At 44.3% G+C, this 25974-nt stretch overlaps 2 protein-coding genes across 2 annotated transcripts; both read right to left on the reverse strand.

Annotated features, from left to right (window-relative positions):
* Positions 1 to 10: 10 nt before the first annotated feature.
* gnai3 (guanine nucleotide binding protein (G protein), alpha inhibiting activity polypeptide 3) lies at positions 11 to 18819 on the reverse strand. Its single transcript, XM_061769195.1, has 9 exons — positions 18439 to 18819; positions 10353 to 10395; positions 9847 to 9988; positions 9610 to 9767; positions 6653 to 6781; positions 5549 to 5678; positions 5279 to 5432; positions 3346 to 3546; positions 11 to 2113 (listed from the first exon to the last, which is right to left on the reverse strand). Exons 1-8 carry the CDS (start codon positions 18554 to 18556, stop codon positions 3356 to 3358), a joined length of 1065 nt encoding a protein of 354 aa, XP_061625179.1. The 5' UTR covers positions 18557 to 18819; the 3' UTR covers positions 11 to 2113; positions 3346 to 3355.
* Positions 18820 to 22838: 4019 nt separating this feature from the next.
* Positions 22839 to 24377, reverse strand: gpr61 (G protein-coupled receptor 61). The gene has a single exon (XM_061769124.1). It carries the CDS (start codon positions 24371 to 24373, stop codon positions 22976 to 22978), a length of 1398 nt encoding a protein of 465 aa, XP_061625108.1. The 5' UTR covers positions 24374 to 24377; the 3' UTR covers positions 22839 to 22975.
* Between the last annotated feature and the right edge of the window lie 1597 nt (positions 24378 to 25974).

A 25974-nucleotide genomic window follows, 5' to 3' on the forward strand; every position in this document is an offset into this window, starting at 1 on the left:
GACTCACTAATAATGTTTGGATCTTTTTAATGACTGAGTGTTGTCTGTTACATTTGTGCCGCATTGCGAGGGGGTAAAACATTCCGGACATTTCCAGGTACAGTTGCGGTGAGCTCAACGATTGATTGATTGATTGATTCCAGGGTGGACTGATTATGTAACATACCCGTTCAGTCTTAAATGTCCCCTAGCGAGTTTCGCCTCGACCACTTTTTTGGAGCCATCAACAATAAAAATAGAAAATTGCATAATTCTGGTCGGATCTGTGAGCACTCTTCTTGACCACCGGTTGTCCCGCCAATGGACGATGATCCCAAACACACATCAAAACCGCTTTTGAAATGGTTAATGCTGGCTAAAATTAAGCTTTGGGAATGGCCTTCCCAAAGCCCCGACCTCAACCCTGTTGAACATTTGTGGACTATGCTTCAAAGGTCAGTCTTTGCCAGGAAATCAACTTGTCAATAAGTGCGGTCAAATATCCTGAATTAGTCCAGAACATCCGGGAATATTTAAGATGTACGTTGTATCATCATCAAAAATGAAATCAAATGAATCATTAAATGCTGCGAGTAAATACGACATTTCATACCTACGATGAGTGTAAACTTCTCACTGCAACCGTATATGTGGGAATTCATAGGGAAAAGTGCGCAAACCTGCATGTTGGTCTAGAATGTCTTGCATAATGTTTAAAAAAAGCAGATTTGATGCAACTTTTAACACTTTCTTGTGTATACCGTAGTCACGCAGGACAATGGAAGCCACACATCGTAGGAAATGTTTATTCAATTTCTTCTTGTTCAACGCAATCCTTTGATTAAAGTACTAATAACAAATAAACCAGAGTAAAAAAAAATAAAAATAATAATAATAATAAAAGTCATTTTAAATAAGTGATAAGCAGTGCGTTTAAATCAAAGCAAAATGGTATCAAAAGTGTAAACGCAGTCCGAATTGAAACAATGACTGGGGCGACGTAGAGTATGGACAAGATTGCATCAGTTCTCCAGATGTGGACGTGGCCCAGCACAGTAGTTAAAGATGCGCATACTGCGCTGGAGCAGTCACCCAAATTCTGCTTTGCTAACTCTTTGAATACGCAACCGCGAAAGCACATTTTGTTGCCGTGCGAAATAGCAACATTTACGTGTTGATTTGCATTCCCTGCTGTCTTCCGTACTGTTGACGGTCCCCTTGTCCACGTCAAGCATCAGGTCATCCCGCTACAGACCGTTTTCCCCGTGCGCGTTACAACCTTCACGGCTTTGTTTGGAAGTGGCCGTTCTAACGCTTCGAGGTGGTCATCGGCCGCCTGGTGTGAGGTTTTCATTTCAAACAAAACAAAGGAAGGGCGAGCGTTCTCCCCGTCGACTCGTGATGTTCAAATGAGCCAATATAAATGCAGAGCAAAGACATAGAAATTCTAAATGGGGAAAATGACTGATAGGACATGAGGGGAAGAATAAAGGCCTCCTCGGGATGAGGTGAGAGTTGTGAAACCAAAAATGCACTTCTTTAAGCACTTGGGGGGGGGGGGGGAAATGGCTTCAATATTGAGCCTACTAAGTGAATAACATTAGTCGAGAAATATCTCCCTTTATGAACTTTAAGTGCAGTGAGGCAGTGTATTAAAAAGTTAGATTGTGCTGCTGCGGAATTTATTTGATTTACGCAAAGTAAACCCAGGACCTGTATGTAAAACTCCTCTACGCAAGTTATGGCATTTATACATTCCAAAGCAATACTGCCAGCCAATTTAAAAATAAAAGCTACGTAACACGAAACAACCAGGTAAAGTGAATGCACGCCACTCTTCCCAAGTGAATGTTTAAGCGTGAAAAACAGACAGTCTTTACCTGCCCCAGATGCAAAGACCCACAAGAACTCACAGTGACGGCTTCGCTAGCCGCTCTCACCGATCGCTTCATCCCGGCGTAAACTCGGCCAAGACTAAAAGGTATCGCGAAGCAAGTCCCCCACAACGGCGGATGCCACACTCGCTGCAGACGGCACCGGCTCACTAGTCCTTTCGTAAAACACTTTCCACAGGAACTTATGCAGACACAGCATACTGTACCAGCCAAGGGCGACCAGAGTCCCCTCGTGATGCCTGCAACAAAGCAAAAAATACACACATTCCTTGAAGGAAACTGAGGACATTTTTCATCGCACTCCATGAAATTTCAAATAAGCCATGAACAATATACAGAAACATACACTTATTGTGTCAATTATAGTTATCCTTAGACAAAATGTAACTGTAGCTGTAGTAAAAGACTTTCCCCCCCTTTCGATGACCAACTTACTTATAAAATATAATAGATAAAATAAGTTTTAAATCTTTTTTTTTTTTTTCATGATTTTGTTGACGGCTTCCTTCTGTACCTAATCCAAACACGGACATCGATTGCACATGATTCAAATGTGCTATGTGCCATATATTATGTGATTATTTTACAGAAAGAGGGTAAAATTACAACAGTTTACCACATTTTAATCATGTGCAACCGATGTATACGATCAAGGTACCCATCATTTCTTGTGTATGCACATTTCCCCCCCCCTAAAAATCTTATCAAAAGTTGGAATTTTCTTGAAAACACATGCGAAAATGTTTTTAAATAAATGGTCCGTTTTTCAAAAATGCTGGGGCCTTTTTTTTTTTTCTTTGTTTTTCAATGCTCTTAATCATGTAAAGCACATTGAGTTACCTTGTGTATGAAATGCGCTATATCAATAAATTTGCTTTGTTTTGCTAAATTGTCCTGCAATTCTGTAATGACCCGTGTCGACAGCTTTTTGTCAGCGATGACAAAAAAGTATGGTAAGAAAAGTGGCTTCCATATTAAATAATGGCAACATGTCAACACATGCAATGTTTGGGATGATGACCGGGGATCCAGGGTATAATGCTGCATTCCAGACAGCCGAGAAGTACAAAACATCCCACTTGGAACTTTCAAGGTCCGACCGCAAAATGAGTTGAAAGTAAACTAAAAAAAAGAAAATGGCTGACGACTTCCAGAAGCTTGCCGTTTTGCATCAGAGGTACATTCTGCAAATTGTATGACTCGCCCTGCACACCGGCAAGCTATACGACACCACTGGCTTCAGTGCGCATTTATTTTCTCAGTTGCTTCCAGTCGGCCAGTTTCTGTCTCCTGTGTTAGATTTTAAATATTATATTTATTTACTTATTGTCATTTTTTCCAGTCTATGTCATCTCCAACATCAGTCCGTGCTTTCCCATGAAATGATTTTAACACACACAAGGTCGTGATCATCAAGTTACTCCCCGAGACGAAGCAGACATGTTAACTGTGAAGTCAGCGCTGCTCTGACCTTCGTGGCTTTAGTAAAGCCCGATATCCGTCAGGTTGATTTTGATGATGACATCCGTGACGACGTCAAACACAAACTGCACGTTCTTGGTATCCGTGGCGCAAGTGAAGTGGGTGTAGATCTCCTTGCTGCCCTTTTGTTTATTCAAGTCTTCAAACTGGCTCTGGATGTACATCGCCGCCTCCTCGTACGAATTCTCACCTTTACAACACACAAAAGCGCCACTGTGGTTTAGACAAAAATCATACTGACCTATAAATACAGTGTGTGTACCATACACAACATCTTTCATCATGAAAGGGAGACGATACAAAAGCTCACAATAAATTGTTTAGAGTGGAGTCTGAAATACGGCTGTGTTACGCTGGAGTTTGATTTGCGGTCACAAGGATGTAATATCAACAAGCTCCATGGGTGGAGCTTCGACAGCGCAACGGGAAAACACGGGTCAGACACATACAGGATCTTACGACATACTGTCATCAATACGAAATCATTTCGCCACAACTGTCAACTGATCGACTGAATGAGATTACAGCGAACCCCCGACCATTCGCAGTTCACCATTGGCAAACTCACCCACTCGTGAATTTTTCTGTAGAACCTGACGAACTATTTGCGCTTCGCCATGTAGTTGTGTGCTTTTCTGTAATGCCTCCAGTCTTCCGGTTCAGGTCAAATCTTTTTAAACACTCTTTTTTTTTTTTTTTTTTTTTACAATATTATAAAAGGCAGCGTAATTACGTTGCTAGTAACTTTGATTTATAAAACACAAAAATAAGACACGCGTACCTTTATAGGGCTCCGCCGATGACCTGAATTGCTTCATTTTCTTTAGTGCAACGCAAAAGTGGTTTATCACGTTATAACGTGATAACTTATCACGTTAAAATGTTCGATTTTATCACATTTAAACGTGTAATTTATCATGTTTTAACAAAAATTATCAACTTATAACATGACAAGCTTCGCTTTCACATTCAGCTAAACAAAACAAGGCAATTGCTTCCAGTGGAAGTCAGCGGCAGGAGCCCTTTAAAGGTATATGTGTCTTCTTTTTGTGTCTTATAAATCAAAGTTAGTAGCTAAGTAACTACACTGGTCTTCTATAATACTGTAAAAAAAAAAAACAAGGCCAGAGTTGACCTGAACCGGAAGAAATTTCTTCCTCTTGCTTAGCCGAATGAAGAAGTCCAATTGATCATATTTTAACGTGATAATTTATGACGTTATAACGTGAAATGTATCACGAACTTTTTTTTTTCTGCTGCGGCATCACTTTATTACGCCCATTCTTAACTTTGGAAGAGTCTGAAAGCTGAGTGCTGCACGCACAGGCTGAAGTTGCACACAAATACATACAAACGCAAACATGGGAAAACCTCCATCCATCCATCCATTTTCTGAGCCGCTTCTCCTCACTAGGGTCGCGGGCGTGCTGGAGCCCATCCCAGCTGTCATCGGGCAGGAGGCGGGGTACACCCTGAACTGGTTGCCAGCCAATCGCAGGGCACATAGGAACAAACAACCATTCGCATTCACAGTCATGCCTACGGGCAATTTAGAGTCTCCAATTCATGCATGTTTTTGGGATGTGGGAGGAAACCGGAGTACCCGGAGAAAACCCACGCAGGCACGGGGAGAACATGCAAACTCCACACAGGCGGGGCCGGGGATTGAACCCGGGTCCTCAGAACTGTGAGGCTGACGCTCTAACCAGTCGGCCACCGTGCCGCCATGGGAAAACCTAACCTCCTTAATAATAGATCATCTAAGAAATGTGCACCTCCATCACTGAGGCAGATGTGACACGCATCTGGATACACGGCCCACAACAAGATACAATTAAGGTACAGATTGTGTAAAGCAACTTGACACGAAAATTGCAATACTTGCGATACGGCTTAATGATGACACAACAGTTTTTCCCTACCTGTGTATTCCGGGTAGCAGATTGTGAGCGGACTCTTGCCGACCTTCTCCTCAAACAGGTCCTTCTTGTTGAGGAAGAGGATGATGGAAGTGTTTGTGAACCACTTGTTGTTGCAGATAGAGTCAAAAAGCTTCATGCTTTCATGCATGCGGTTCTGAGGGGGAAATGAGAGAGAGAGAGAGCGAGAGAGAGAGAGAGAGAGAGAGAGAGAATGGCCCCGTACGTCAACGTACGTTTACATCTGCGAAGGGGGAAGGAAAACTAACAAACCATCTCCTCGTCCTCAGCCAAGACCAGATCATAGTCATTGAGCGCAACGCAGAAAATGATGGCCGTGACTTCCTCAAAACAATGAATCCACTTCTTCCTCTCCGAGCGCTGACCTCCCACATCAAACATCCTGGACACACAGAAAACAAAGCTGCATGAATACAATTTCGATTTCAATACCCCTGCCGCCACCAGAAATCCAAAACACAAGTAGAACTGAGAGGCTAACGTGCAGGTCCCACATACTGTATGCCTGAGTGATTATAATATCAGGCAGTTGTAAATCAAATGCCATGGAATGCAATTGAATTACATTACTGTTCCGGCTTAAAAACTGCTGTGACTTCTCCACAATCGCATTAGTCAAAAACACAAGGAGAACAGTTCATATGGTGAGGAAAAGGAAAGAAGAAACCATTTCTTGTGTGCAAATGAATTATTTGTTAAAGGTCCATATTCCATCTCTGTCTGCAATTTCCATTTCATTGACTATAGGTTCAATGACATCACAACGCATGCGCCGGGGATTACATCAGTCTGCATGTATTCTTGCACTGTCCTGAGGCTTGCGCTCAAATCCCAACTTCTGTCTGCTTTTATGTCACTTATCGTACAATTATTAGACAGTCTGACATGTCAATCTTTATTTTAGCTCCACTGATTGTTTGCGATGGCACTCAGTGTGTTTACACAGGTTCATGTCATATACGCCATGTGCTGCATTGGATGCGTTGCTCATGTTTGCCTGTAAAGGGCCAGTAAACCATCGATCGTCCATCTTTGCGGCAGTCCCCAACCACAGCAGCCGGGACCAGTTCGTAAAACCAAAAAAATACTTAATTCGTCACCAGATTCTGAAATAAGTTTGATTTTGAAATCAGGCGCATTCACCAGTGCCTCTGTACGCAAGTCAAACCACTCGTCTTGCTTGCGTGATACAGTGGTTGCCCCCATTAGGATCGCAGGACAGGTGGCTGACTTTAGGCGAGAGCAGGCGTACGCCCTGGACTGGTCGCCACTCGATCGCAGGCACACATAAATGAACATTTTCCCATTCGCGCGGTTCGCCAATGAACGTAACATGCGTGTCGGTTTTCCACTCACTTGAAGTAGAGATCTTTGAAGGTGAAGTGAGTTTCCACGATGCCCGTGGTCTTGACACGCGTCCGCAACACGTCTTGTTGGGTCGGTATGTAGTTGGGCTGACAGAGCCTATCCAAGTCGTTCAGGTAGCTGCGACGCAGGGAATATGGTCAAAGTGAGCTCAGGTAATATGATGGGATCGCACTGCAAAAGCAAATGTTGCAGCCATAAAAATTCTAATTCAAACAAATCAAGTCGATCAGTTTGAACATGAAATATCTTGTCTTTGTAGTGTATTCAATTAGATATAGGTCGAACATGATTTGCAAATCGTCGTATTCTGTTTTTATTTATGTTTAACACAACGTCCCAACTTCATTGGAATTGGGGTTGTAGTAGCACAGTTAGCACAGTTAGCACAGACGCTATCCTATAGCCTCCACAACACAGGTCCAAGCTGGTCCACCTGCACTATACACCTCGCCGGACCTCTTAAAAGAGGATGATTAATGCTGTTATAATACAGTAAGGTCAAATTACTACAAATACTACATATTGCTGCTTTAAGGTGTGTGTCAAACAAAATCGTGTGTCAATCAACCTAGCACGCATGTTGTTGGGACGTGGGAGGAAACCGGAGTGCCCGGAGAAAAGCCACGCAGGCACGGGGAGAACATGCAAACTCCCCACAGGCGGGGCCGGGACTTGAACCGCGGTCCCCAGAACTGTGAGGCAGATGTGCTAACCATTCATCCGCCGTGCCGGCCGTGGCTAATTATGAGATGAGTCAAAACAGACTGACTCCACTGGTCCCTCGTGTTTCGTGGTGTGAAAGCAACAACAGTTGGGCTGTTTTCAAAACAAAGCGCATGAGTTCAGGTCTTCAGGGTGAACGTGACACCAGCCCCAAAGAAACACAACGGACTTTTTGCTTTTACGCCCTTGGGCACTTTTCATAGGAATTTCGTAATACTTGATGACAGCTTCACCTTTGAGCTGCAATATGACGCGTTATGAGGCGCTGGTACTGGCAGACCTTCGTTAGAATCCACAACGCCCGAAGGAAATAACAGAAAATGAATTCATCTGCTCAAAATGCTGCGATCATAAAACCTTAATTAACCGGTCAAGGTAATGTTGTAACATTGTAACATTCTGATCTGTCACACAAACATGTTAACCTTGATAATGAAGAGTTTTTTTTTTTTTATGGAATACAATGGTAAAAAGAATAAATTAACCGCAGTTAACAGCAACGTAATTGATAGCGAGAGACGGGTGAATTTCAGAGCGAGATTACTGCGTGTGCCTCGGAGTTGAGGTCTCACCACATAAAAACTACCGCTTAACCCAACTGACTTTGAGGCGTACACTCGCCGTTCTTCGTTTATTATCAATGATGACTCATCGTACTTTTAGCCACATTACATTTCCGGGTTCCATTTGCAGTTCTTACACTTTTCCTTTTTGCCATAAGTGTCTCTCACGGCCAATAGAGACATTAGAGACAGTCGCTCTCTCAAACACACGTACATATGCACAAACATATAAAAGGCCAAGAAAACGCAAAACACATTTAGAGCACTTTAAAAATGCTCGCTTACTCGAAGAGTCACTAGATACGAGGAAGTCTCTCGAAATATGCCGTGGTCTTGCGTGATGCAACGTTTGACCTTTGAGTTTCCACTATTATAATAATAATAATAATAATAATAATAATAATGATTATTATTATTATGAGAAATGGCAAATTCTGAATTTGTTTGTGAATGTTTACAGATATTCTGCCCTTGCTCGTGAGGCCGTCCTCCCACATTTGAAAATGTTAGGTTATTGAAGTCTCTAACTTGTCAATAGGTGTGAACGTGAGCATGAATGTACCACAAACTATGATCCCAAAACACTTTTGTATCATTTCAAACTCATCATACAGGAATTGCCCTTAAAAATAAATGCTTACCACCAGAAGTGCGTGTGTACATGGACGTGCGGCACACTCGCCGTAACTTCCAGTAACAACCCAGGCTAAACTTAGCTCCTCCCTGACATATTGTACAAAGCATGTCTCTCAGTCGAGATGTATCACTTCAACATAATGTGCTCCCTTGACACCAATTACTGTACTACTTTCCTTTTCAGACAGAACTGGGGATAGGTTCCATTGAAAACAAAGTGTGAATTTGTGAATAGTTGAACTGACAATATGTAGGGGATTACTGTATGTGCCCTGCGATTGGCTGGTAACCAATTCAGGGTGTACCCTGCCTTGCGCCCAAAGTCAACTGGGATAGGCTACAGCCCACAAGGTGACCTTAAAGACCAGCGGTGTTGAAAATGGAAGCTCCGCTTGCACCAGTAACCAAGGAAATATGCCCTCTAGTGGCCGGAAGTCATCAGAACAATCTGATTGGGTACTGATTGGGTACTTTCTGAGATGATGGCATGTAATTATTGCCACGGCATTGCTTTTCTTGTTGAAAAAAAGTCCAATACATTGGAATCAACAAGCGCTTGGGTTTAGAAGATGAATGCTGAAAGTCATGCTTTCCTTGCAGCATTTACATCCTAAATTGCTACGTGTTAGCGAAATGGCTCTAGGTGTTGCTCCTCTCTTCTTGCTGAGGAATGCAATCGAGTGAGGAACAAGCGCACACAGCGACCTTTAAAAAACAAGACGGGTCTTGCCTCCTTTGGGTTCAAGTGGAAACACTGCGCCGATGACGAAGAACCGCAGCTCTTATTAAAAGCTGACGAGGTGGAACGTAGCAATATCGTGCCAAAAAGTCTGATAAGAATGTCACTCGTAACCGTTGATGGTTCTTGTGGAATAAAAAAGTACGAAACAAAGTCAAGGTGAGAGGCAATACAGCAGCCAGATTGAAATATTTAGCGCTTGGCGTTTCATTGCTGCTTTCCACAGTGAAAGAGGTGTGAGCACAGTTCAGCGGCAACCAATGAAAACGGTAGTTGGATCTCACTATGGAGCAGAGTCGTTGAGCTGATATTCTCGTGATCTGTCAAAACAGGCCTGAACGCCACGGTCGCCCCACAGCCGCCGGATCACGCCGCTGAGCTCGGCCGACATCGCCCCTTCCTCTGACGAGCTGGCGAGCGCGAACAGTTGTCGGGCATCGTCCTGGGAACAAACGCATTCCTTCCCGTCATATACAGCTCACGACATGTACAGTTGAAGTATCTCGCCGTTGTTAGCTCACCGCCCTGGACTCATCGCCAAAGTCTATCTTTAAGTGTCCCATTGCCCGGATGATGGCCATGATGGACTGGATGGTGTTGCTGTAGACCACCACCTTGTACTGACTGCACTCTTCCTCTGAGTAGCCATCTTCGTGAATGATTCTAGCATCCAAAACAAACACCAAAAAAAAAAAAAGCTCTCAGTGGTTGTATCAATATTTGAAACCGTGAACGACGACTCAATCTCATGTGGGACATGTTAGTGATCAGCAACTTTTCAAGCAAGCTGTCATTAGAGCTGGAATTTGAGCGCCTGTGAGCATGCAGCATGTCTAATGTGGGAACCGGGGGAGTCTATTCACGTCTTGCCAGGCTATGACGGGCCTCGGTGGCCTTTGTTTCACATGTTTAGCAAAATGGGGGGCTTTTTTGCTCTGCCAGGGTGCATGGAAATGAGTCTCCCTCTCTCGTTTCCACTGAGATGAACCCTCAAAACAGAAATCGCCCTTGTGTGTTTCATGCTTACTTCATCTGCTTGACTAGCGTGCTTTTCCCCGATTCCCCAGCACCTGGAAAAGAGGAACAATAATTAAATAACGCTCTATTTCACACAACATCTCTGAACATGAACGCTCTGAACTTATTCTATTGTCACTTAGTCACACATCATGCAATGTGCACGTTTGAGTCAAACTTAAAGAACGTTGTGATTCCCTTTGGGGGACGTCATGTGAGTGGAACCTGAAGGTTTTGTGTACAGTCACAATGTACTAGGTTGTTTGTGCAACTTGGATAAAGGAGCACATTGTCAAAAAGTCTTATCTGACCTAAACCTGACAGAGAAAACCATTGAGGCAAACAAGCAGCCGCTATCATAGATGAAGGAGTCTCCTCTGTAGGAAGAAAAAGAACAATTGTGACGGTTTTCGCAAATGATTTAGACATCCGGGGTGTTGCAATGGGTGGGAGGATCACTTCCTATGATGGACTTTTACAGAATTTCAACATTAAACCACACAGGATGCATTTGGCTGACCCAGCATTTTGCTTCCACGAAGGGATAACAGAGATTTCTGACCAGAAAAAAAAGAAAACACCACAGTTTGGTCGAACAATATGGAGCAGTGTAAATTTTCTATTGGATTGGTCAATGTGATAAAATAGATCAGTAATAATAAATATGTATGCTAATCCTTTTTATATTTATTGTAATTGCGGGGGCAGCAAGGTGAGCAAGTCCGTCTCACAGCTCTGAGGTTTAGGGTTCGAATCTCAGTGCCGGACCTCCTGTGTGGAGTTTGCATGTTGTCCATGTGCTTGCCCGGTACGCCGGCTTCCTCCCGCACTCCAAAAACATTGAATATTGTAAATTGTCCACAGTGTGAATGTGAGTGTACATGCTTGTTTGCCTATGCAGTATGTGTCTATACTGTCTATGTTGGCTGGCGAGCAGTCCAGGGTGTATTGCGCCTCTTGCCTAAAGTCAGCTAGTATAAGCGCCAGCTGACTTGTGACCCTTCAACAATACTCGCACTCTGTTTGCTGTGGTTGACAAGCTCACAAGCCTTCCCCCCCCCCCCCCCCAATCAGATAGCGTCAGAACTCCTAACAGCAGATAAATGCACTGAATTTGTTTGTTAGTTTACTGAAAAAATACAATCCATCAGGTTAAATATTAGCACAAATCAGAAAAATGATAAAATGTTACTACATCTGAAGCCACCCAGGAACAACTCTGTTACCATGTCAGAATTTGATATAGTTGACCAAAAAATTCTAGAGAAAACGGTTCAGCAGCTGAAAGCATCAACGGGCTGGCTTGTCTCAATAGCATCGGACTTTTTCAAAGCTATTGCGAAGTCTGCGCTAGCTGATTTGCAGCAAATAATCAATTGCTCACATCAGTCAGGCGGGTTTCCTCAAGTTTTTAAAGTAGCTGCCATTAAGCCTCTGCTAAAAAATAGAGCGCTGGACGCTTCCATGTTAGCAAGCTATAGATCCATCGCAAATCTCCCTTTCATCGCCAAGATTGTTGAGAAAGTTATTTTTAATCAACTCAGCAATTTCTTGAACTTGAATTGACTTTTTGACAAATTTCAATCAGGGTTCCGAACTCATCACAGTACACAATCTGCTCTTATCAAAGTGCTACATGATATAAGGTTGAATACTGACTCGGTAAAGGTGTCAATTCTGGTCTTGTTGGACCTCAGTGCGGCTTTTGATACCGTAGATCATATTATACTGCTGAACAGGTTGGAAACGTGCACAGGACTAAATGGAACACTCCTTAAATGGTTCGGTCCTACCTGGAGGAAAGGAGTTATCTTGTAACCATTGGAAGTGTTCAATCTCATCGAATGGCAATGACCTATGGGGTCCCTCAAGGGTCAGTTCTTGGAGCCATCATGTTCAGCCTGTAAATGCTACACTTGGGTCAAAGTCTTCAGAACTTTAATTTTTACTATCATAGCTATGCAGATGACACACAAGTTATATCTAGCAGTATCTCCAGATGACTACAGTTCAATTGAGGTGTTCAATTGTGTCACTGTCTAAAACAGATAAATATCTGTATGAGCCAAAGTTTTCTTCAATTAAACCACAACAAAACTGAGTTAATTGTTTTTGGCAATAAAGAAAAGAGAATTGCTGTTAGTAAATACCTGGAGTCACTCTCTTTAAAAACCAAAGACCATGTCGATACCTTGGTGTTCTGATAGATTCCGACCTGACTTTCAACAGTCATATCAAGTCAATTACTAAAACTGCCTTCCACCATCTGAAGAACATATCCAGAGTGAAGGCTTGCATGTGTCAAGCAGACCAGGAGAAGTTCATACATGCTTTTATCTCAAGGAGACTTGACTATTGTAATGGTCTTCTCACTGGACTCCCTAAAAAGAGCATTAAACAGCTGCAACTCATTCAGAATGCTGCAGCTCGGGTTCTGACCAGAACAAAGAGGTCAGAGCACATTACTCCAATTCTAAAGTCTTTACACTGGCTTCCAGTCAGCTTTAGAATAGATTTTAAAGATCTGCTACTGGTCTATAAATCACTAAACGGTTTAGGTCCTGAATACATGCATGAAATGCTAATGGAATATAAACCCAGTAGAGCTCTGAGATCGAGAGACTCAGCTCAAATAGTGGAGCATGGAGTCCAAAGCAAACATGGTGAAGCAGCATTTCGCTATTATGCTGCACACAAATGGAATTAAGTTGCCAACAGAAGTGACGTCTGCCCCAAGTGTGCATGTTTTTAAGTCCAGTCCTTTTTTTCACATGCATTTAAGAGCATTTCCACTTATAAATGATATTTCTTGCACTGTAATGCTGTTTCAATTGTACTTTTTTTTTCTCTTTGTTTTAAATGTTTATAAGCTGCTTTTTTTTTTTCTTTGTTTTTACATGCTTTTAATCATGTAAAGCACATTGAGTTACCTTGTGTATGAAATGTCCCTGCAGCTGCAAAACACCCCCACAGGATGATGCTGCCACCACCATGCTTCACTGTTGGGACTGCACTGGACAGGTGATGAGCAGTACCTGGTTTTCTCCACACATACATCTCAGAATTAAGGCCAACCATTTCTATCTTGGTCTCCTCAGACCAGAGAATCTTGGAGTCCTTCAGGTGTTTTTTTTAGCAAACTCCATGCGGGCTTTCATGTGTCTTGCACTGAGGAGAGGCTTCCGTCGGGCCAGTCTGCCATAAAGCCCCGACTGGTGGAGGGCTGCAGTGATGGTTGACTTTCTAGAACTTTCTCCCATCTCCCGACTGCATCTCTGGAGCTCAGCCACAGTGATCTTTGGGTTCTTCTTGACCTCTCTCACCAAGGCTTTTCTCCCCCAATTGCTCAGTTTGGCCAGACGGCCGGCTCTAGGAAGGGTTCCAGTCGTCCCAAATGTCTTCCTTTTCAGGTTTGTGGAGGCCACTGTGCTCTTAGGAACCTTAAGTCCAGCAGAATTTTTTTTTGTAACATTGGCCGGATCTGTGCCTTGCCACAATTCTGTCTCTGAGCTCTTCACGCAGTTCCTTTGACCTCATGATTCTCATTTGCTCTGACATGCACTGTGAGCTGTAAGGTCTTATGTAGACAGGTGTGTGGCTTTCCTAATCAAGTCCAATCAGTATAATCAAACACAGCTGGACTCCAATGAAGGTGTAGAACAATTTTAAGGATGATCAGAAGAAATGGACAGCACCCGAGTTAAATATTAGAGTGTCACAGCAAAGGGTCTGAATACTTATGGCTGTGTGATATTTCAGTTTTTCTTTTTTAATTTAAAATTTAGGGGGTCTGAAAACTTTCTGTACCCACTGTATATCTATAAATATATGTAATATATGTAAATGTTACTGATTAACACCAATAACATTGCAAAGGCATAAGAGTTTAGAAATTTAAAAAAGTTCATATTTATTCATTATATGTACTGATATTATAACATCCCACACCAGCTTCACAAGAGTCAGCTCTATGAACTACTGCAATACTATTGGTGCACACTCCATACCATGACCTTGCTTTAGCTTAAATTACAATTCTCAACTGTAGGGGGAGCAATAGAGCACTAAACGTAACTATTTAATAAAAGTGGCATCCAACATCAGGAGGGTGAGAGGCAGTACCAATATAAATATTTAATGCAGAGCTGTGCTGCGTGTATAAATAAACAGTTTGTCAATCAATATAGTGCTGTTTTTGGAGCAATTATCTGTTTGACTTCCTGTTCCTTTCAGCTCACTAGTCAGTACGGTGGTCGACAGCGGTAAACATGCAGCAAACGGCCATCTGCTTTAAATGCAGGAAGGACACAAAACAAAAAACACACAAGCACAAAAAACAACTGCAAAAGAAAAATTGGTCAATTTCAACATTCTGCAATGACAGAAAACAACAGCAAAAGAAAAATGCTGCAAGATGAAAATGCTCCAATCACAGAAAACAACGGGAAGGGAAAATGCTGTAATCACAAAAAACATAATAATAAAAAAAAATAATAATGATATGTGAAACTGGCTCCCAGTTCCCTTGTCATTCAACCGTATGCAGCACAATGTGCTGGCATCCTTGGTCTTTTGGTTTTCTCGCCGTCTACACACGTGGAATGCGCTGACGACTTTGACCCTGTCGGTCAGTGTAGGTAAAAGACATTTGATGAAACCGAAAAACAAGAGTCTACAACTTCCAAGAAAAAGAAAGCTGCATGTAAGAGTCAGCGGTCCTGCGTACAACACCAGAGGACCTAGCCGTTTGCTAATATGACCTTCAGTAAATGTTGACTGACAGGGGTTAAACCCAAAAAACGGGGGTTAGGCAAAATGCATTGAACCCTGTTTCTGGTTCCATTCCATGCGCTGCATTTTTGGGTGATTATCAACCGTGGCCTCCTGCCAGACCAACTTTGCACAGGCATTCACAGTCACCCAAACGAATGCAGGGATTACCACCAGGCCTCATTTAGCAAGGATTTTTGAGATATTTCTTTTGGGGGGTGAATTGCTGTTTGTGGTCTAACAAGAGGCCATGTTATCTTTCCAGCTTTGTGGTTTGGTGCAGCAACCTCCTGTCCCCCTCTTTGTATTTCCCCATAACTCTCTGCACCATCGAGGAGAAAAAAAACAAAAAACTTCCCTCCTCAACATTGTGTTCACAAGCACACAATGAAAGTTTCCCTACAGATGAGCTCTCGGCTTTGCACCGATACACAAATCTAAGCCAACGTAACAGTTGAGCAGTGGCGAATTCATCTGTTTATCTTCATGTGAAAGCAATTTGAGATTTGATTGTTGTCATCATGCTAATATTGTTAGTTATTGCTAGTTATCCAAGGACCGCCTAACAGCAGCCTTATTGTCAAGTCTATCAACACAGCTAAACCTGAATAAAGTAAACATGTTCCCGTCGAAACAGATTTCAAGAGTTCATGTTCCAGAGATTGTCCTCCAGAACGGTCCAGATGACTCGATGCACGATGTCACCAGTGGTTGCTGTGGCAACCTCTGGGTATGCTTTCTGCTACTGCGGAACAGCTGTTAGCACATAGCCGAGTTCTAACTTTGCATTTGCATCCGAGGGATGCAAACAGACCGTTGTCACCACCACGACAGACACTATCACAGCGGAGTTTGTTTATGTATACGGAAAGTCAGTCTAGAAGGCTCTTACCCGAGATAGTTCAAGCGGAGTGAACCGCCTGCTAGCTTTACCGCCGTGCCCGGAATCCTCGCACTTAACCAGCTTTCTGTTATAACCATCACGGCGCTGTCTCCAGCGGGCGACCGGGTTGACAAGACCATACTTAGCTTGTTCATTTTATTTCCGAGGTACCATGGCATTCACGACCAACTGGCAGTTCAGCGGCGGTCTGTTCGGATCCCATTTTGGCCACACTATGTGGTCAGTCGGGCAGCACCTTTTCTGTTGGCGGTCTCGTTGCCGCCTCCAGAACTTGGAACTCGTTGTCCTGCTTATTTCGGTCTGTTTGACTGATTGTCTACCTAGCTAGACGACTACATATCTGCCAATCAACAGCTACCTCCATGGATGACCAACCCGTTCTCTTACCAAATCTGTATTTGGCTGCCTTAGTTCTGTCTGCTTGGGTGTTTGCTTAGCAACCAACACAGCTACCTACCTACTTATCTCTGGCTGGCATCCTTCTTGCTGACCAACCTACGTGCCTATAGGGCCTATCCTTTAGCAACCTACCTCGCTCTGGCCTACCTAACTGCCTAACTACCTACTTCCAAAACTATCCGTCTGCCTTTCTACCAACACAGCGACCTACATCTGCCCGCCTGACTTCCCTACCTACCAATCTGGCTACCAGCCTCTCTGGCTGACCTCCATACAGTACATATCCGCCACACCCATCTCCTTTTACCACTCTGGCTATCGCCTACCCGCTGAGTAGCAGATGCGTACTGGAATCTTGTGTTTAAATGCAAGATCTGTATCTGATTCATGGATCCCTTGTAAAACACAGTACAGTAAACATATCGGGCGTGGTCTTATTTTCTGAGTTGGAGCTTTGTTTGAATTGCCTCTCTTCCTCAGTGCTGGGACGTTTAACATCCAAACAAATAGAGTTGCATTCATGGGTCAAGTCAACAGGTCCTGACAAGAGATGATAAGCAGAACCAACTTCCAATGAACATACACATGGAACCGAAAAGAGGTCAATTCTCGTTTATTTATTTGTAAAGCTGGTTTCAGAACATTTCTGTTTAGAGAGAAAGCACTGCCAATGCCCAGAGAATTGTGGCATCCCGCCAATTTCTGTCCTCGCCGACAGCGTCAGTGTGTGTGCACGTTAATATGGACACTTGGCGGGCGCATCGAGCCAGGACATCACGCCCTATGCATCTGTTGCTAATTTAATCCTACATGCTCTAAGTACTCAAGTCGACATAATGGAAAGGAAATACAGGAAATACAGAGGAAATACAGACAATTGGACAATAATCCCGAGCGATGAACCTGGGATCCGGGCTGTGTTCAGAGTGATTTTTCTTCCACAATCCGCTGGGAAAAAGATCAGGGCTGACGATCGTAAATACTAAACCTGGTCAATATTTACAATCACAAAATCCTGACGCGTGTGGTCAACACCGAGTACGGATGAGCCAGGAACGCCACGATTGTGACGTGGAACGGAACCACAGCCAATTAGGAAGCAACCTGAAGCTTGCGCTGTGGCCGAGTACCAACAGCGGAGCAACTGGATGTGTTGAGTGTTGACATTCCGTGGGTGAACAGGTTAATTGGAAACAGATGAGTGCCATGATTGGGCGAACAACTGCATGAGCGAATAGTCCAACAGTTTAAGAACAACGTTTCTTAGTGTATAATTGCAATGAATTTAGGGATTTTATCATCTACGGTTAGGGTTAGGCATATCAGCATTATTATTATTATTATTTTTTTTTTTTACTTTAAAAGTTTATTAAAAATATGTACAGTGGACCCCTGTTATTTGCACTGGGCCGGACCGCGAATAGCGAAAATCTGCAGATAGCCGACTCCCATTTTAACTGAATTGAAAATGCTAATAAGCGTTTCGGGGGGTGATTGCCCCACCCAAAAATAATAATAATAATAATAATAATTTGAATAGGTGAATCCGGGGGTGCCAAATTGCGACTATGCAGGGTCCGCTGTACCAACAAAAATGTTTTTGTTTTATTTATTTTTTTTTTTGGGGGGGGGGGGGCTGGAACGCATCAATGGCATTTCAATAGGCATATTTGGCTTTACATACGGGTAAATTGCGTTCCAGAAATCTTGCTCACAGGAATCGTAATCTGATATGCTCTCGTTTGATCCACGCAAATGAAGGTACGCGCAATTTAGGTCAGCAACGTGACCCAGTGCACATTTGACTGCAGCTGCTTGCGGCCTACTTGCGCCGCATTCTTCATCGGCAAACATCTGCTTTGCGCCTGCAAAAGTCGGCAGAAGACGAGACGCATCTGCGACGAGGCTTCATCTCATCGAAACCGGTCAAGTGGACGCACGCGCCCCCCCCCCGCCTCCCCCCCACAGTCCACGGAGTGACGGCGTGGTGCGTTTAAAGACCGAAGGACAAAGCGTTACTTACCGAGCAAAAGCAGCTTCACTTCTCTCAGTAACTTCTCCCTGTCTTCTCGCAGGTTTTTATCGATCATTTTGCTCCTCTCCACCGCGGCTTTGTCTTCGGCGCTGATGGTGCAGCCCATTGCGGCTTTCAAACTACTTTTCCCGATGTGGTCCGCTGCTTTTTTCTTTCTTTCTTTTTTTCAGCGGCTCATGGGTCGCTGAGAGAGACGATGAGCAGTCCAGAAAGGCGTCGGCGAGCTCCCCCGTCCAACGAAAAGCTTCACTTCAGTCCGATGCGCAATTCCTGCAGTGTCAGCCACAAAGTGTCCTCCAAAAGACACAATCAAATATCAAAACCTGCGTTCGAATGGGCGTTTTTCAAGTTGTTTGGAATAACTTTTTATCGGAAATTTGAGGTACGTTACAGTGCCGAGCAAGTTTTTTTTTTTTAAATATCTATATATATATATATATATATATATATGTGTGGATTTATATATATATATATATATATATATATGTGTGGATATATATATATATATATATATATAATAAACTATAAAGATTCTTGAAAAATAAATGTATCAAAAAGTCAGTAAGGAATCAAAAAGCAAAACGAGTCGCACTTGAGAATGACAGTGGCTGCCGCTGCGCAGTCGCGCCCTCATCCAGTTGATCCAGATGCGAACTGAAAGCACACGGAAAAGACAGAGAGAGGAAAAGAAAAAAAAAGAAAGAATAAAAATGTGGGTCCTCCCAACAGGCATGCTGGGAAATGTAGTCGAACGGTGCAAAGGGGCTGTCCTGTTTGCGTCTCCGGAGTGTGTTTTTATGTCCTAAACGTATATTTTGTCACAGTGGCTGTCTGCTGTCGTACTCGAGCGGCTCCAACTCGAGACGAATTCCGTGTGAGTTTTTGGCATACTAATAATAATTTAAAAAAAAAAGAAAAAAAGCGTAAAAGATAATTCTGATTCTGACGCCGCCACGTTGATGGGACGAGTTTGTGTGGTGTGACAGCGCCCCCTAGCCCTTTTTAGAATAACTGCAGGACAGCTTTTGAATTGAATACCATACTGGTAGTATTTGAATTAAATTTGCAAGTGGATTTATTAATTAAAAAAAAAAAAAAAATCATTATTTGCTTTCATTTGTTTGACATTAAAAAAAAGTATAAGATGTGTGGTAGGCAGCACGGTGAAATAGTGGTTAGCACATTTGAGGTTTGGGGTTTTAAATCTCAGTCCGTGCCCTCCTTTGTGGAGTTGGGTCTTCAATTTTTACGTGACTTCTGTTGAAAAACAGACATAAAATCCATCATAATCAAGAGCAACTAGGTAATATGATGCGGCGATTACAGGTTTGTCTCGAAAATAAATGCGCGTGCCCGCTGATCCACAAACGCTACTTCAACAATTCACGAGCAAAATTGAATATTTAACAAATGATAAGTCATGATAACTGCACACACAAACACGTGTAAATGGCGGATGTATTTGAAAAACGTGCAAATTATTTGTGGATTTGAAAAACGTGTAAACCGTGGATATATTTGTGGATTTGAAAAAGAAATATTTTCGACACAGTTCTCTCCTTGTGGTCCAGCACGAGGCGTTCAAAGGACTTAATGACCGCAGATGTCAGGGCGACAGGCTGACCCGAGATCGCAGGGTTCTTGGGGACTGGGATGATGGTGGAGCGTTTGAAACGGCATGGTACCTCGCACAGTTCCAGAGATCTATTGAAGATCTGTGTGAAGACGGGAGTGAGCTGGTCCGCGCAGACTTTGAGGCAGGATGGGGACACATGGTCTGGGCCTGCCGCTTTGTTAATCTTTTGTCGTTTGAAGATACAGTAGGTCTCACATCCTGTTCGCGGATGGTCAACGCAGAAGTCGGTGGAGTGATAGTGGTCGGTGGTGCGGCTGGGTGGGTGTGGAGCGTGAAAATGTCCTGCAATAGTAGGTGTTCAAGTCATCAGATAGTCCTTGATTGTTTGTGGGGGTTGGGTCACGATTGTAATCCACGCGGTAGTCGTTCGCGGTAAACTGTTTTTCTGCATAATTTCTCTTTGCGATTAATTTCTTTAGTCGGCGGGTTACTAGCGCAATTATACAGGGCTCTATCCCCGCTTCGATATGCATCCTCTTTAGCCTTGCAAAGTTGCAAGGCTTGCTGTTATTGAACGTGCGAAATGTCTTTGTTGGTACACACATATCTTCACAGAAACCGATATAGGATGTGACACAGTCCGTATATTCAGTTGCTGCCAGTTGAAGTTTCAAAGACACTCGGGTCTGTGCAGTCTAAACAGCCTCGAAGTTCTAGCTTTGCTTCATTGCTCCACTTCTTCACCGTGTTCACCACAGGCTTCGCACATTTAAGGTTTTTGCCTGTATGTCGGTATTAAGTGAATTAAGGTGTGATCAGATGAGCCCAGAGGCACACAGCGGGATTGCACATCGCGTAATGTCTCCAAAGACGAATGCAAAACACAAAAACAGTACTAGAGAGCACGTTACCGAGGCGAGCACATTTTTCTTACAGAAAAATTCTGGCATCTCAACTGCCAGATTTTTTTCTGTAAAAAAAAAATAAATAATAATAATAGAGATTTCTTTCTTTTACAGTTGTGTGAACTGTACCCCGTCACAAGGGCCAGGCTGTTTGAACTGCTCCTCTGCGCCACAGGATTTGCCTTCCGTGGCGAAACATGAAAGCTGTGAGTCACTCTGTCCGACAGGGGGGCGGCGGCACAGGGGAGAGGAAGACACCGCGGTCAGGAAGTAAAGCTTGAGCCTCAGGTTGAGTCATGGCGGAATCTGTGCTCGCCTTCTAATTTACACACACGCAGAGGAAGGAGGCAACTGTGACCAGACGCATGATGTTTTCGATGTGATGAGCACGCTGAAAAAAAGAGGAAGAATGTAACTACAACAAGCATGTTTATCTTCTGCGCTTTTAATCATTTCATGCGGTGTCCGACACCTACGAAAGGTTAACAGGGGAAAAACAAAGTTGACTAAAAGAAAGAATGAAAGCAGTCTTCTTTTGACACACACGGCATACAAAGAGTAAAAACGCTTTGGCAATTTGCACAAGAAACATCCAGACGATTTAATGGCAATTTGGTGTCGTGTCACATGAAGTAGCTTTACCATAACCGCTGATAGATAAACTGAGATTATCAAAAAAAAAAAAAGAGAATACAAAGTCAAGGCAAGCTGTTGTAATGCACCAGTGCAGTGCAGTCTTGAGCGATATTTGAGTCATAAATAATAACCACATGTAAATTGTCGAACATTGAGGATGGAGGTGATTTTGGTCTTGTTTTGTCTGTCAATTGAGTCCCGATGCGCTCTACCTTAACGCTCTTAACACTTTTAAAGGAGTGTCACGACAACAAAGACACTTTTTTTTTTTTCATAATGTCTCTTTATAACAAAGAGACTATTTTTTTTGTTCTGACTTCCAGCAAAGTGTGCACCGTTCCCTAGGCCCTGAGTCGCCAGTCTTGGGATCGAGCCAGTAGTCCGATATTGTCGTAGGCAACAGGAAGAACGAGTTTAGACTCCGCGTAACGACTTTCCACTATAAACAGATAGCAGACCGTGTCATTTTCTTTGGGACATTTGTCACGACTTGTGCAAAGTTGTTTGTGCTTTCCACCTGAGACGCGAGACTTCCATTTGTCATGCTAAATGAGGCCAAAGGCAATAAGCTCACAAATGCGTGCGCATTGTCACAACCGCGCGTTTGTGTAGCCACAACACGGCCGCTTGTGTCAATCACAAACACAGGCGCACTCACTCTGCTGCTGTGTACCTGTCAACGTGCAGCACACTTTATCACACAGTAAGAAAGACTATTGGTCAAGTCCCTGTATAGCCATATATGGCCACAATCCGATATACTGCTTTTGTTGTGTTGTAGCCGAATCGCTACAAAGACTCGTCGCTGAGAAGTTACGTCAAAGATTCTGCATAAGAACATACATGTACTGTTATCTTAGAGTCCAATAAGTAGCCCTATTAGAGTGCATAAGTATAGATTATACAGAGGGAGACAAATAGACTGCTCGTGTACCCCTATTTCCGACACTAAACCAATGTTTGTCTGAGGGGAAGGAGGTTGCAAGATCACAAGTTCACAATGTGACATGATTTTGGTGGGGGAGATGATCATCACAGGGCAGACATTAAAAGATAAACTCGGTAACAACAAATCAGGGGAAAGGATTACGCTGAGATCACTCACGGAACAGCAAAGCGCTGTGTCTCTCTCTAACGTGGAACGCCGCAGGAGAGCGACCGTAGGGGATGAGAATGAGAAGACGCACACGATGTGCTGTATTTAGCATGGAACATTTCCCCATTTCCCCATTTTCTAGGCAAGATGTTGCATAACTAAATGTCCTCTAGAAAACGCTATGGAGTGCACTCACCGTTTTTTTATTTAGTTTTTTTATTTGAGAGCACAAAAAAAATGGTTTATCATTTAAAACAGATTTCAATTCAAATAGATCTTTCACGAGATTATTAGATAATATGGGCGAGGGCGCTACATCTCTGGGACAGTTTTGGAATTTTCCAATACATGGAGCTTATTGTTCAGTTTTTGCCGTTGTATGAACTCTGAGGTTTCTTCAAGAATCTGCCCTGGGATGTGGAAGTCAGCTGCCATGTTCTGCGGAGCAGATGATTCCTGTAGGCCTTCGTGTTCCTTCTCCTCTCGACTCACTCTGCCCTGAGAGTTACGCGGCTCCAGATTGCACGCTGTGCCCTGAAGGAACTGCAAGAAGTTCTCCTCGATGGAGGCCTCACGGCTGGGCAGCTGTTCCCCCTGACCGGATCCGGCCCGCTTGAAAAGGCAGGCCAGGTGGCGGCTCAGCTCCTCCCGAATCTGACGGTTGAGGCAGCCGTAGAAGAAGGGGTTGGAGGTGAAGCAGAAATAGCCGATCCATGTGACCACATCCTCCAGCCGGCCCAGCGAGGCAGGCGAGGTAGAAACCACAGCCGAATAGAGGTGAAAAGAGAAGTAGGGCAGCCAGCAGCAGAGGAACTGGCCTCCCACAGCCACCAGAACCGCAGCGGCCTTCCCGCCACCGAAGGTCCTTTGGGAGATGTTGCGGGAGACAGTCCCTCCGAGGCTGGCGGCCACGGTGGAATGGCTGCCGGTGGACTCGGAGCGTTGCCGCGGCGTCTCCATCCAAGTAGGGAGCGGGCCGTGATGCATGGCTGCCACGCGGGCCACCTTGAACATGTTGCAGTAGACCACCAGAATAATCAGCACGGGACACAGGAAATAGATGAACGTGAAGAAGACCATGAAGAGCAGGCGTGTGGTCCTGCCGCCCGCCCAGTGGAGGGAGCAGTGTGCCTGACCGGGGATGAGCGGCGGACTAGAGGCCACAGCCTGGTTACCTTGGAGAAGCCACCCCAGGAAAGGCAGCGATGACATGACGGCGGCTTTGATCCAGACCCCCACCAGCACCGTCGCCACCACCCCCACCGTCATCTTCACCTCGTGGCGCATGGGGTGCACGATGTAGTAGTAGCGCTCCACGTTGATGGCGCAGATGGTGAGGATGGCGGCGCTCACGAGGCAAACGCTCAAGCAGAGGTAGCTTCGACACAGAGCCTCGTCCGCCGACAACCGATCGGACGCCATCCCGAGAGGCATCAACACCAGCGCTGCCAGCAGGTCCACCAAGCACAGATGGAACACAAAGGAGAACTTGCGCAGATGAGGCGTTTTGCTTATGACGATCATCACGGCTAGGTTCCCCACCACAGCCAGGACGTCCACGACGAGCATGGCACACACGGCTAGCGACTGATTGACGTCTACTCCGGCCCGGCTCACGTTGGAAGCGTTTGCCTGCGACTGGAGGGGAAACGAGGGGAGTCCGGAGAGGGAAGTGTTCCGGGAGGGACTCGGTGTGGCAAGATGCTCCATGAGAGGAAAGGGTGAGGAGGAGAGAGTCCACTGAGCGTCACGGACCCATCACCCATCCTCCCCCGCCGTAGGGTGCCACGCAGAAGCTCAGCTAGTCGATTCTTTCATGGCAGCCCGAGATCCGAAGGTCAAAGATGGTCCCTCGAAGATGGAGCCCCTATGACGCTCCACTATGAAAGTTAGCCTGGCAAATCTGAAAGAAAAAACACATTTTCATTGACAAGCAGCCACTGCCTGTCCCAAGCTTGAATTTCCCCCCAAAAATCTTTTCAAAATAAGTGGGTTGCGTCAAAAAGGGCATCCGGCGTAAAAAATGGCGTCCCCTGACGGGACAAGCTAAAGCCACAACTAACATTCAATAACTACCTCACTGGTTGATCTTCCAGCAAGTTGAAAACTTGAATCAATCAACGGCTCAAAAAAAATGAAGATGAACAAGAGAGTGCGGACCTCCACCAAGTCCCAACGATCCTAATGTGAATCAGCACCAAACTGTCAATCACCAATGGATCAAAATTAAAACAATACATGTATAATGAATTGTTGTTGTTGTTGTTGTTGTTACAATTTCTGTATTTCCTGGTCAGTCGAAGAGCATCTCGCCCATTCGGCCGGCATCGGCGCCAGCGCTCCCGCGACCCCAATGAGGATAAGCGGCATTGAAAACGCACGGAGGGAAAACGACAAGGATTACCACGTTAACTTGACCTAAAGTCAAAGTAGAAATTGGTTCAGTCGATTTTGCGTAACGCTGCTCACTCACTCATCAAATAAAAAGAAGAGGTATTTTTCTTCATCAATGGGAAGACAAATGAATACAATGTCTCAAATTCAACCCAAAACGGTGATCGTTCAAGATGATTGAACATTTATAAAATGTAACCCCTGTTAAAAGATGTCAACCAAACTGCCAGGGATTCGGGCTTCACGCCTTCAACGCCGCACATTGAAAATACTTTCCGCTCAGTCATTGCTACTTCGAATCGTCCTCGCTTTTCTCCTGCTTTACGTTGACCCCTGCCTCGCTGGATGGACCTTAATGTCGTCTCTATTTTGCCATCTGCATCCTCAGATGTGTGCTCGCAAGGCAATCAGTGCCGCGGGGAGATGCTGAAAAGCCAGCAAAGGAGCATATGTGCCCTTCAAGAGTGAAACAAAACAAACTGGAAGATAAAACTTTCTGTCTCTGTGTTAACTGCAGCGACCGGAAAGCCAGTTGATTTAACGCGTCTCATGGAATTACCCTCCGGAAAGCAATTTGAGGTCGATTGTCGTAGCGCTGCAACGAAGCCAAGGGGCAGATCAACTCGTGCGACCTGTCCTGTGCGCTGTGTTTACAGTCAGAAACTCGCAAGCGCCGTAAAAGTTGCGGAACGAGCACAAAGACTCTGGTACATTTCCATATGCCGTACGCCTGCATGGGCACCTTTTTCCATGCGGCATGCTAGCGAGGCGCCTGCTCTTTTCCTGCCCACATGTACACAGCTAGCGTCACAATAACAATAGGTCAAAGGGTTACGGTCACCTTCAGCCTAATTAAACGAAGCATGAACGACATCTCACAACACACACGGACGCCATGCTTGGGGTGTTTGTTCCAG

Source organism: Phyllopteryx taeniolatus, chromosome 1 (assembly GCF_024500385.1).
Source record: "Phyllopteryx taeniolatus isolate TA_2022b chromosome 1, UOR_Ptae_1.2, whole genome shotgun sequence".
NCBI classification, from domain to species: Eukaryota; Metazoa; Chordata; class Actinopteri; order Syngnathiformes; family Syngnathidae; genus Phyllopteryx; species Phyllopteryx taeniolatus.

Bases quoted from the DNA above. Each gene is read 5' to 3' on its own strand.
- gnai3 (XM_061769195.1), bottom strand. From the start codon at position 18,556: ATGGGCTGCACCATCAGCGCCGAAGACAAAGCCGCGGTGGAGAGGAGC. The intron at 5,679-6,652 runs GTGAGTGGAAAA...CTGTGTGTCCAG, and splicing joins TTCAAAGATCTCTACTTCAA to GATGTTTGATGTGGGAGGTC. The intron at 5,433-5,548 runs GTTTGTTAGTTT...TTTCCCCCTCAG, and splicing joins TGGCTGAGGACGAGGAGATG to AACCGCATGCATGAAAGCAT.
- gpr61 (XM_061769124.1), bottom strand. From the start codon at position 24,373: ATGGAGCATCTTGCCACACCGAGTCCCTCCCGGAACACTTCCCTCTCC.